Source organism: Merops nubicus, unplaced genomic scaffold (assembly GCF_000691845.1).
Source record: "Merops nubicus isolate BGI_N331 unplaced genomic scaffold, ASM69184v1 scaffold37135, whole genome shotgun sequence".
Lineage (NCBI taxonomy): Eukaryota > Metazoa > Chordata > Aves > Coraciiformes > Meropidae > Merops > Merops nubicus.
Genome location: NW_008608254.1, coordinates 7475 through 20892, shown reverse-complemented (window position 1 = coordinate 20892; position 13418 = coordinate 7475). Strand labels below are relative to the sequence as shown.

General features: G+C 42.0%; 1 protein-coding gene across 1 annotated transcript in view; it reads right to left on the bottom strand.

Moving 5' to 3' along the window:
- The window catches only part of BCR (breakpoint cluster region), a gene marked incomplete at its 5' end in the record, with an annotated part of 46762 nt that extends 36504 nt beyond the window's left edge, over nucleotides 1–10258 (bottom strand). Inside the window, one exon of the mRNA XM_008940217.1 lies at nucleotides 10074–10258. Coding sequence (XP_008938465.1) covers nucleotides 10074–10258 — 185 coding nt within the window. The remainder of the gene's footprint in view (nucleotides 1–10073) is intronic.
- Between the last annotated feature and the right edge of the window lie 3160 nt (nucleotides 10259–13418).

Sequence of the window (13418 nt, the reverse complement as noted above, 5' to 3'; positions counted from 1 at the left end):
AGAAAAAAAAGTGGCGGGGGGGGGGGAGGAGGGGAGAGGGACAGGAACTAGGAGAAGAGAAAGAAAAAAACTGAAGACGAAGAGTAAAAGATACCATTCAACTGAGCACAGCATTCTTGTTTTTTTTTTGGTTTACTTTCAGACTAAAAAAACCAACCAAACAAAACCCCCACCTGTGTTCCATGTCCCATTTCTAGAAACATGCAAACATAAAGCATCAAAGAAAATTTTATTTACCAGCAACTGAGGTCACTTAAGACTATTTACTGGTGTTAGCTTTAGTCATCCAGATTTGGTGCATCAATTAGGCACCCAGACTTCTTCACAGAACTCAAACCACAGAAGGTAAAAATTAATAACTTATCAAAATTCATAACTTTCTAAATAGATCTTAGGGACCCCCTGGTTATGTGCAAATTACTCCCTCCTCCCATAAGAGCTCTCCAAGATCTGACTCCAAAGCCATGTTTCTCTACACAGACAGGCCCACCTCCCCTGCATCTACAGAGGTGCACGTGAACACACAGGGCCTACAGCCCGACACTGCTGCTAAGGTGGCTGTTCTTGCTCCCACTCTCTACTGCTCATTACATTATTTTTCAGAGCCAGCTTGCACAATGTCTATTTTTAGTTAGAGGATGGAATAATCAGCATTGCTTGGAACACACATGCTGATTTTCTTATTGGGATTCCATGAAGGAGTTCTTCACCAAAACAACTGAAGGAAGAGAGAAGAAAAAAAAATAATTGGGCACACTGAGGGAAGACTAATATCAAGTGTTAAGAGAAACAGTAATCCTCTCTGTCGAATCCTTCCTCTCAAAACTGCCACCTGAAACATGTTTAACCTGATAAAGTGAAATGAAGTATTTCCAGAAACTCTGAAGAAGTGTGGCCAAACAAGGAAAGTTATAAATAATTAGAAATACACCCCTTTTACAGAATCTTATTTCCCATTCTTTTTATTACTGTCACCCACAGACAGTACTTTTTGGCTTTTTACAATTCTTGCAATCTTTCTATGGTGTTAAATGTCTCTGAGAATAGAGTGAGTAGCTGGATCTGAAAGGGTAGACACTTTTCAAGGGCTTTAGGTAAGTTGTCTGGGGCTTCATCCTACTCCTCTTAATCTCCAGAGGAATCTTCAGCTATTGATTTCAGCAGCAGGAGTATCAGGAAACAGCAGTATGCTCCACTCTATTGACTGAACATAAAGCCCTATAGCTGCCAAAAAAAAAAATCTCCATTTAGTTTAGGGTCTTGTGCTTTGAACCCTGCAGATGTACATGTGAGGTTTATTATGGAGAGAAGGCATCTTGGCTATAGGTAAGCTTACAGTAACTACCCCATTCCGAGTGTGATACTGAGCCTACGTGCCACACAAAGGAAGAAACAGATCCTCACGCTCCCAGATATTTCTAGATTCAGTCTCATCATGAACCAATGTGATTTTTGAATGCTTTCATTACATTTCACAGCCTATTTGCTAGGCTATAAGACTTTGCAGCAACTACTTTAGAAAAAATTTTGTGAGGTGTCAAATACCACCCTAACTTCTTAAATAAAAGAGGCAGACAGAATCTCTTCTAAGGAAATAAATAAAATTTACATGCTCATCAGGTACTACATGGAAAGGACTTCTCTTTGCACCCCACCCTTCAGAGAGATTCAGTAAAAACCACAGTGCCTTTTAAGATCTTGAAAGGGCATTTCAGAGAAGCTAGGAATTTGTAATTCAGCAGTCGTATTCAGAAGATTTCGGAACACCACCAGTGACAAACCACAGGGTAAAATGAACTCTGCGACAGACTCTGTGCATGTGCAGAGCACGGGTGTGACTGTGCCTGTTACAGATCAAACAGAAACGTGCAACAACGCTATGACCTTTCCTTATGATTTCTGCACCACCATTGCCTGGATGTCCACCTCGGGGACCGTTTTGTAAGGCATGGTACAGACACACAATCAAGATAGACAGCCCCAAGATGTTTAACAACGACTGCCTTCATTCAAAGAGGCAGGGATGAAGCAGCACCAGTGCAAGAAATACACGATGCCTCCTGGTTTCCAAAAATTTCTTACAACACTTAGAAAAATGCAGCTTCACAAAGAAGCATTGAGAAAAACTAACAGTGCTCCAAAGTCCCCGCTGCTGAGGATGAGGTAACTGGTCAATATTGACACAGTACTATAATTATCTTTAGCAGGTTCTCTTGGAGGAGGTGAGGATTTAAAAACCAGCTGGGTATGTTTGTAACATCTGTAAAGAGCACCGCACAATGACAAGTTATTTAAATGAATTCAAACTTCCCCATCGCAACAGGGGCACAACAGTTTTCCTTATAGCACTGAGAACAGTTTTCCTCTTCACAAATAAAAGCTTTAATTTACAAGCCAGTTCTTGCTGGGCACCGTCAGCTGACAGACACAGCACTTTCTGCCTGAATGTTAATTTCCTCTCTTTAAAAGAGATGTGCTTTCAGAGACAAACATCTCCCAGGACACAGGAGCAGCCTTCCTTCCTGGCCGTTACCACAAGGTCACTTTGCAGAGCCTACGGTATTGTCCTAACCCTTCTGAACAGGAGCGTTTTCCAAGCGTGATGCTTGCAAAACTCTAGCCTCAGACGCAGCCAGACAGGGCAGGGCCTGGCTGCTTGAAGCTACAGTGCAGCAGTTGCTCAAGAGACCCTCAGGGGAGTTTATCCGACAATCATGTAGCACATTACGAGGTTTCCAATGCAGTACCTCCAATTTACATACTGACTCCTCATATGTGAAAAGACGATCTCCTGCTGCTCCTGCTGTGTCAGGGATCAATATTACACCATGGCACTGCTGTCTGCATTGTGCTGCCACTCTGGATTTCCTCCCGAGAGCCAGTGCCCTGACAAGAGCTCCTGCTGAGGGAGACCTTCGCTGACAATGTTGTCTGTGTCTGCACTGAACAGCAGCTCTTGCTGCTAGATGAACATCTGGAAAACAGCCCCTGTGCTTCTTCAGCCTCGGGGTGCTTTTTAAGCCACACTTGTTATGGAGCGTACTCCAGGATGGAGAAACTCACTGGGAGCTGGTGCCAACATCAGGAAGAAGAGGAGGGAGTTATCATTTAGTATTACAACATTGCTCACTTACGAGAACCGGGAGCAGGCTCACCTGCCCTCCCACAACAAGACAGAGCAATTAGCAGGCAGAGATACTGCGAGACTGTCCTTCCACTCTCCCCTTACAGCATGCCAAGATATGATGCTTCCAGTGCCAAGGGCATTTTCTGCTTTGTTTACTTTTTTTGTCAGATATGGTCAAAGACCAACACTGTGACCACAACAGCCTCAATGACTGCTCTGTTACTGCACCCCAGGCAGAAGGGCAGTTAAGATGGTGAACATCCTGGGCACAGGTACAAAGCTCCCCACTGGTTCAGGGTAACCTGCCAAGGCTGACGACTCCTTGCCCCTACCCTGGCAAGAACGAAGCAGCCAGAAATCTTCGAGCTGCTTGTGGGAAGGGGAGGAGTTGGTACCACATCTACTAGACTGCATCAGGTAGGGGAAAATACACCTATTAACTAAAGTGCAGATGGGATATTCCAGCAGGATGTGGGAGCAGCCTGCATTGGCAACCTAACCACTCAGCAGGGAGTGCCAAGTGGTCAGCAGTCCATCCCATCCTTCCTACCCAGCTTGGCTAGCCTGTGTTTTACTTGTACAAGTCTAACTAGTAGTTCATGTTCTGACTCTGTCCCTACCTCTTTGATGCCAGCATCCACTTCTAGCCTTTCTCCACTGCCCTTCCATCTTTTGGCTACCTCTCTACCCACATGTTTGAGAATAAATCTGTCTTAAAAGGCTATCACAGGGCAGCAGCCAGAGCACTCCTGTCTGTCTGCCACAGGAGCTGTGAGGACTCAACACCTAGCCAGCTCAAACAAGCAAGCATGAAATTGGTACTTTTCCACTTCTCAGGAACTACATTAAAAAAAAAAAAAAAAAAAGGAAGGTGGAAAGCAGTATAAATGAAGTTTCACAGGTTTCTCATGGCCATAAGGTTTTGGTGTTTTCTCTTTTCAACTGGGTGGTGCTCCTTGCTATTCTGAAGGCTTAAAAACCAAACGACTGAGTCATGGTCATAAGTGCAATCTTGCAAACTAAACCAAGGCCAGTCAGAATGGTTAGAAGCACTGCAGATATTAGAGAGCGTGCACACGCTGGCCCTGAGCCAGGACTGTTTTGAATGTGTTTACAGCTCGTCAGCCTCAGTACTTGGGTTTACTAACCAGGTTGGCATTGCATGTTGTATTCAGTTACCGCAAGCCTGAGATTCACCAGCTCCAAGGATTAGACAGATTCAGCTCTTCCTAACTCTTTAAGGATCTAGGGGCTTTCTGGTTGTTTAAATTAACAGCAGTAATTCTTTTTCTTGCAAATGTTAGAACACCACAGATTAAGAATCTAGAAACAGTAACACGTGATTTTGCAAAGTGGTTGCTGCCGGCACAGCTCTGAAAAGAGAATCAGTGATTCAAAGTGGGTGTATAAAAGGCACTTTAACTCTCAGACTTTCCTTTGGTACAGTGTGTTCATATGCTGTGCAATGGATGTGTTCAAAGGAGAGGTCTTCCATAAGGACAGCTCAGAATCTCATAGAGAAGCTCACAGCCTATAAAATACTAGTAATTTCAATTTTTAAAGTGTAAATATCTCTGAAAGCTTCTGCTAAATAGGCTGGAGGTGTCTCATTGTCTTGGTGATACTAAACAGTGCAAATTCTTTAATCCAGACCATCGTACTCCATGCAGGGAGGGGAAAGAGCAGGGAGAGGAGCCAACTTTATTTATAACATCAGTACTGGTGTGCCAGCTCTCCTCAGGCAGAGCCCTTAAGGAGCAAAGAGTTGGAGAATAAAAAAGGAAATTTGTATCTGTTGGGGGAAAGCAACTAGAAAACAAACCAAACAAACCCTAAGAACTGAGAGGAAGAAAAAAGGATTTGGAAGTGCTGGAGAGGGAAGGACTAGCTAGCAACAGTACTACCAAGCAAAGCAGTAACCCCATTTGTTGTTGTAGCTTCAGAGATCAGCTCTTCTGGATCCCCTTAGGACCAGGTGAGGAGGAAAGCCCACAGCCTGCCCTGCCACAGCCCTGCTTTCCACATAGCTGGCAGACAGTGAGAAAAAAAGAATCTGGTCTGAGGACCAGCAATGGCTGCCAATGCTGGACCAGCCACAGCACAGGAGAAAAAGGAAGAAAAACTCTACCCAGAAATCTCTTAAGTAACAGCCAATTTCCCCTACAAAGAGAACAGAAAATAGGAGTTAGTCGCTCAGCTTTAGCACTCCTGCCTCCCTGGGAGCAATACATACAAGAATTGGAGACCTGTTTTGGCAAAACCTCGCCTTCTAAACTCTAGAAAAGCAACCCCATTTCCTGGGAGGGTGGAAACAGCTCTGCCTTTCCGCTGGCTGCCCTGCAGAATGTGGGCCCTGCGCCACCCTCCGGAGCCCCACAACCTCAACTCCAGGCACATCTTTGAGCCTGGCTCTGTTGGTGAGCAGATCTTGAAAGGCTTTCTTATTTCTACTCTTCCCATCGCTGTAATCTCTCCCCATGTGAGGAGCAGCAGTAGGATCATGACGACTGAAGTTTCCCATCCTCTCCGTCTCCTGAGCCTCCACGCTGCAAGCTACCCACTCCAGGACTCTCAGCAAACAACTCTTCTCTGGTAAAGGGTGTCAGTCACTAACTTTCCAGCTGCCCCAACACTTTCCTGTGCCCCAAGAATACCAAAGCAAGCTCTCCTTCTGTCCTCCTTTAACACTATCCAGCTATCCTCTCCACTTTTCAGCCTAGCTGTATGGGGAAGATGATAGACACATTCTTATTTTCTAGGAGAGAATTATCGCTACCTATTACAAATAACGTCTGACACCTTCTGAAGTTACCAGCACTGTCTTATTTGGCAAACATTTGGGCTGATATTTTCCAAGATAGGTTTCCAGGATTTTTTGAAAGTTTAACCACAACAGTTGAACTGCTACAGAAAGTAAGGTTCAGGAAAATTAAATCACTTCTTAAGTTAAATAAATAAACAACTCAAGCATTAGTGGAACCTATTTCTCCTTTTTCCTGTTTCCCCTGTAGGGTTGCTTCAAAGCAACAGTCAAAGTTTGGCAAAAGCATTGGCTTTAAGCCAGGAGGAACGTCAGCAGCTCAGCACAAGATTCTGGAAGAGCCAGAAGAGGGGGTATGACCTAGCTTGCTCAATGCAAACATTCGTTAAGGCCTCCTTACCACAAAAATTATGAGTGAGGGGATGCTGACATATACAGCACAAACACCCAGGTTCATTATGTCCTCGCTGGGTCACAGGCAAAACTAATGCTGGTCCACCTCTTGTCACCCTCCTTGGACAGCAACAGATTTTTTTTGCGAAGGACACATAGCAGGTGAAATATGGATACATAGGAAGTGGCTGAAGTGGTACAGTTTGGAGGCAGACCAGTCAGCAGGAGCCTTTTAGTCTCCAGGTAATAGGGGGATTGGAAAACCGATCCCAAACAACATGATGCAGAACACACAAACCTGGAAGTCAACTGCAGCCCTCACTTCCTGGAACACAGGATGTGAGGTGCTGGGAGTTGATCAGCCAGCACACTGAGGGAACAACACGAAACCTCTCCACAAGTAGTCCAGGAGATATCCCTTCATTCTCTTTTAGGAAGAAACAGTGCTTTGGCCACTCCGTACTTTCTTTCTGGTGGCTGGGAAGACCAGATGGAACTCTGATGCACTGTCCAACTAAAGACTACAGCTGCTATAAGGAAATAGAGGGATTTAGTCAAACACTTGGCAGAATAACACATAGCCCAGAGCAAGCCCATAAAATAGTCAAAGCAAAATGTCCTCAACATCCAGATAGCAACTAGCCAGTCTCCAAGAGGAAGGCTGGTCTCACAGATAAGGCAGATGAACATCACACCAGAATGCTGCTATGTCTGTGAGATGCTAAGCAAACTACTTAGAAATACTTTAAAAAAAAAAAAAAATCGTTTACAATGTCTTCCATTTCCTAGGTGCCTGATGGGAGTGTTGTTAACTTGGCTGCAGGTGGAATTAAAGGGACTTTGCTTTAAATTTGAAGAAAACATTACAAGTCAGAACCTGGTTTTGCAGAACATTACACATCTCACATTAAACCCCCTAAATTAGCAGATGCTTTTCCTGTAATCTGTCTGCCTTGATTACCTGTGGTTAGTGAACATGCCATCCTGTTATCTCATAGGAAAACTGCAGGGATAATTAAGACCTGTGTGGCATTCCAACTGTATTTGGAATTAATGGTCTTGCCAAAAAGAAATGAGTACTTCTCTACTCAGCTCAGAGTTTGCATGGTGTCCTGAAAACAAGACGTACACATACCTCTAGAGAGAAAATACTGAATTCAGTGAGAATCAGTCACTCTATACACTGAACAATGTGGGAGCCCCATAGAAAAAATAGGACATGATTGTATAATTGAACGTTATTGCCAGGATTCAGGACAAGGCTACAGGCACAAGGCTGGATAACCCAAATCATTTCTTAACTTCTCAATGACTTCACAATCCTCATATTTTGTCAAAGTGGTGCATATAGTGTAGGTGTTGTCTTGTTACATCCAGTTAATTGTTGATTTCTTGACTCTGGTCATAAAGATAATTTAAAATTTTCAGAAGTAATTGCTGGCACCTAAGAAAGAAGTAAAAGGGCAGAGAAACAGCTACAAAAGCAAAGACATCTAAACAAAAAATGGTTTATGCTAATCAAGCGTAGCAAAAAAGATAATAGAAAAGACAGACATCCTGATATTTTTGGTCCAACACAGTTTATGTGCTCAACTGGGCACAGTATGTTTGACAACTTTGTTACTGATGTCTTTTTCACTACAGATGAAAAAATAAAATACAGTAAAAGCCATCCAAGAACTTGTGATGGCAGAAAGCTTAACTTGTTAAGGAAATAGCACGTCCATAACTAAATTAGTCTCTTCCTCCTTGTTATGGACCATCCTTCATGAGCAGCATTGTCATTTGTGGACTAATTACCGACAGGATCAACTGAAGCAGCTGAGGTTCGAGATTAAAACTCTAACCTGTATCAGGACAACTCTTTCTTTTGGAAGCCATAAAACACCTTTTTATAGTCAGAGAGAAGAAAGTAGTCCTTTATGTTAAAAATTATTTTCAAAAAGGCAACCTCCTAGCATTATTAAGGTAACTTTGAAATTAACTACTGTTAAATGCTTATGAGGCAACATTCAAACAAACGAAGATTAAATATTAGGCAGTGTCTCTTTCCAGGCCTCCAGTCACAGGCACTACAACAACTGGTTCTTTGAAGATAACTCCCAGCCATATGTAGTCATGTAGCTTTTTTTCTTCATTGTGAGAAACATAACCTGGAAATCTCAAGTCAGTATTAAAACATGCTTGGAGCATTCTTTGAATTTCCTAGTGATCATTTCTTCATTCAAAAGCCTCTTACATATCACGAGAATTCTCATCTTGAGAGACAAAAAGGCATCTCAGAATTAATGAACTAAAGCATAAGCAGCTAACTAGGCTCCATACTTTATAGTCAAATAAAGCTAAGCAACCATCAACAATATACATAGTTGATAATGCTTTAAGAGATCTTGACAACGCATTTTTACAAATGAGAAAGAAGAACACCGTCTCAAGCAGACTTCTTAATTTAACATTTATGCTAGACAAACTAAGGAAGTATATGACATGGCAGCAACCAATAAATAGTAACAGAATATAATGAATGATGAGTAGGAATGGTTTGTGGAATTTGTCATACTCTTGAAATCATTTTGATGCAAGATGAACTGTCTGATAAGGGTGATGGTGTTGATTTGCATGTACATCAACACCTGTAAAATATCCATCATCTTCTCCTATGGCATCTTAATTAACAGGACGGAACAATATAAAGCCAACACATGTTAAACCTCTCAAATGACAGATTTCAAAATGCCATGTGCAATGTGGGAATTCAAGGTTGTTAGGCTATGCTTTCTTGGAAATACAGTAGGAAGGAAGTGACAGTTGTCTTTGTGCTGTTAAGCATTTTTATGAATGACCTGGGGAAACCAAAGGTTTGCAGATGGCAAAGATACTCAAGGAAACAGCAACTTGGAACTGAAGTGCTCTACAGTCTAGGAAGTAAAAGACAGAGAAAAAAAGGTTGGAAGTAAAAAAAAAAGATTAATTCAAGCAGAAACTAAGACATTTTTGACTGTGAAGACTGAAGAGTCAATAGTTTTCCACAAAGGCAAGCAGCAGACTCTCTACCAAGACTAATGGAAAACTAAAATAGAAAACATTCCTTAAGTTCCAATTTACAGTGTTGCTATCGAACCTGAAGTAAAAATAAAGTGAGATGGCCTGAAGGTCAACATCAAACCACAGGTCAGACTAGGTGGTCTCTTCTGAACTTTTTATTTACCATAACTGATTGTATAGACACCTACTTAGTGAACAGTCAAATTTGTTACAAAAAGTGGCCACCTCCCACCCAAAGTCACCATAATTCAGAGCTGGCAGTTTTAATTCCTCTTACTCCATTTCACAAGGTGAAGGAAACTGATCTTGTATTCTGAGCCTTTAACCTACCTGAAAATAACTCTTATTTTCCCTCTGGAAGGCAATGCGAACTCACATTGCACAGATGTACAAACTTTATAATGTAGTATGATTCCTTCCAGAGACTCCTTTCTAAGGTATCTGGTATTTAGAGACCCACTCAACAACAATTAATCACCAATTTTCTTGGCTAAAGTTCACAAAGGGTGAAAAAACTTAAAGATCACACACACAAGATTCATGCCTGAAGTTAAGGCTTAGCACCAGCAAGAAGCCTCAGTTCAGCCTTAAACATACAATATTAATCAGGCATGGCTATATGATCTCAGGTGATCTGTCCTTCAGTCCTGGTAGTCCCTGTCTTTCCCCCATGTTAAAGCAGTCTACCCCTTGTGAACATACAATCTGGAAGCTTTGCTGATTCCAAAAAGGCAGGAAAGGACTCACTGATTTTGTAGACTCCAGAGACCCTGAAGATAGGGTGTCTCGGCTGCCCCGGCTCTTGGAGCTGAGGTGAGGAGAGGATGACGGCGAGTCATCGATGTAGGGCATCATATCATGATGTCGTCTCTGCTCCTCAGCACGGTCTGCGTCGTACGCATAGCTGGGTGGTGTGCCACTGAATGAAGCATCTGTAAAACAGGAGAAAAATCTGTCTGGTCAGACTCAAGCTGGCCAGGAAACAGGCTGGTCAACCACAGCACTGCCTGCCTCCCAGCTATTACCATTACTTATCAGTAAACCCAGAGTCAGTAATAGTTAAATATAGATCAAGTGCAGGAGTAAATTTAATTAAACTCATGTTGTCACCAAACCTTCAATTCACTCATTCTAAGGGCTAAAAAGTAAAGTCCTTACTAATACCTAACAGCAGGGTTTGTTTAATTGCTGCTCCTTCCCTCAAGCTCTCCTTCAAAAGCATTACCACCAAAACAAATCCTTTAGCAGGCTTTGTAGAAGTTCTGCAGTCTGGGTTTAGGACTGCAGTGGGTTAGGGGAACAGACCCTGTTTTTTCTGTAGAACAAGAACAGATGATGCCCCTGCCAATTTAGTAGTCTTAGCTAACACATAGCTCAGGGGAGAAACATTACTCTTTCCAGACCTCTCAGGAACAAGTGGACTAGGAAAGAAAGGTCTTCCATGTCAAGTGAACCAGCATACTGCCAAAAATAAAATCCTACGAGGCCCTCTTCTATTAGCTGGCCCTCCTCCTCAATTTTGAGGATAACTCCTTAAATGGACATACCATCACCCTGCTCCCTCCTACTCCTCCCTCCCAAATAACAACACCAAAAAAAGCCCCAACCAAACAAAAAAGGGTGGTGGTATGAAGAGTCAAATTAACTATTATTGCATGAGGTATCAATTCACTTGTGTGAGAAAGATAAGTCGCAAAATTGGTTCTGGTATCTTTAGTAGCTGCGTACAGAGATTGTTTCTGAAAAAAAAAACTATATTAAGGACACACACTGAGCAGCTCCCTCTGCTATAGGTTAAAGGCCTTTCAGCTTTCTGCACACAGAAATGTACACAGAGGACCAAAATTTGCCTTCTGCACAGTGGCACCACGTCACACGCATCGTGCCTGAGAGAAGTTGGGAACAACCTTACACAGGAGTTACATGGGACTGTGAAGCACTTTGACCTCTCAATGCCCAGAAGTGTCCTCTGTGTCCAACAGTACTAGCCATGCACAGGCCACAGAACACAGTGTGGCAGAGTTCCTCCTCCACTTTCAGTTCCAAGTCACAAAATGCTACTCTTCTCCCAAAACTGAAAAATAAACCCAGGGAGAAAGTGAGATCCACTTTTACAGTAGCAAGTAAGCTTTGTGGAAGAGAATGTCAGGAAAAAAACAAAAACAAACAAACAAACAAAAACACAAACAAACAAACAAACAAAACACCACCACCACAAAACAACAGCTCTTTTGTCTTATAAATTTAGAAATATGCATTAACTTCACACTTGAACACAAGTAGAACCAATTTTTACTTGTTTTCACAAATATCCAGGTTCTGTGAAAATAATAAGCAGCAGCTGCCAAGCATACTAATAATCCTGTTATACATCACTAAGGCAGGGTGGAGGAGTAACATTTTAAAGCCCACTTTCCTCCTTCACAGTAATCTCAGTTAAAGCATGACTCATTCTAATAAAGGATGTGAACTTTGTGTGCAACAGAATAAAACTTGATCCGTGTGGCTTACTGAGGAGGGAAAGCTAGTCTAGGGAATTTACGCAAACAAAATACTGAAAATCCAACAATAAACTCACTGTAGAAGTAAGCCTCTGTCTCAGTTTGTAGCAAATACCACCCAGCTAAATAATAGCTCTATACGAGGCCTTTAGGCTGCTGAAGGACCATGGCAATACTATTTTAACAAGCTCAATGAGTTTTATGTCACCTACCCATTTGTGGTATTACCTTGTGCTCAAGCTCTCAGGGTTTCTCAAAGGACTCATTAGATTGTGCAAGACCACAGGAATGGGAAAAGAAAAAAAGGAAAAAAAAAAAAAAAGTGGTACATGTTCTCTGGAAGAGACGTTTGACTAGATGTTAGTAGTTACCAGAGCTCCCCAACCATTTAGAAGACACCCTACTAAGCTGATTTGGTAAATGGAGGCTTGAGAAGGAATTGCTGAAATAAGGATGGTCAATCAAAAATGTTAAGAGATTTCTAGATTAGCCAACTTTGGGGTATGTCTACAACACCTGCAAGCCAAAGAAATCTCATGCTGGAATTTTCAAAAGCTCTTTGGCTAAAAGGATGTGGAAGAAAAGACAGCATGGCCCCCACCTTGCACTACCCAAACAGACAAGGAAACACTGAAAAGAAATAGTAAAAATACCCTCCTCACACACAAGATTGATGGACTTCTGTTTGGCCAGAAGGTTCAGGGCCTGTTTGGATGTGAATTACAAATAGGAAGGAGGATGGGTATCTCCTTGCATCTCTGCACTATTTATGCCATATTAAAAAAAAAAAATAAAAATAAAAATAATCCCTCCCCCAAAACCTAACACCGTACGACTTCTGTGGAGGAGTGCAAGGATCTGTTTTCCATTCATCTGTCCCTTGTGCAACTCTCTAACTTAAGAAGCCTGCAAGATATTGCTGACAATTTAACACTGGCATTATCCAAGGAGGAACATCAGTACTGGGTGCTTATGTGGGCTTCATGCCTTTGATCAAACAAGAGTTCTTTTCCCTTCATCAGTTTCTTCAAACTACTCTTATCCAAACCAGTTTCTCCTGCACACAAGCAGTAACAAGACCATGTTGCTGTGCAGAAGCAAAGGCAGAAATGTTTCTTTCACTCCCAATGATAACTTTCAAAATATATAGTTTGCGTCACTTCTGTTAATGGGGGAGTGAATGCAGGCTAAAATATATTAGCAGAAAACCTTGCAGTGAATCACAGTATTTTCACTTTCCTCACTTTCTCCTGCTAAAAAACAGGCTTCACACTTCTACTTGCCAAACACGTTCTGTCTCCTACTGCACAGGGAAGCCTGTATCTGAAATGGAAGGAAAGGGCAGGTGGAGGACTTGAGCTCAGAAAAGATTTATTCCTAGATTTGCAACAGATTATGTCTACCTTTGAATCACTTTGTCTCCCTATCCATAAAAACGAAAATAACACAACTCACCAAAGAATGAATCTATCAATGTCACAGAATGATGAGAGATCTGTGCATAGAATTTAAAACTTTATTTTTGTATCCTCCAGGGATTCCTCACATTAAAAAGCTTAGAGGTAGTTATAATTCCTCTTATTTCTATTAT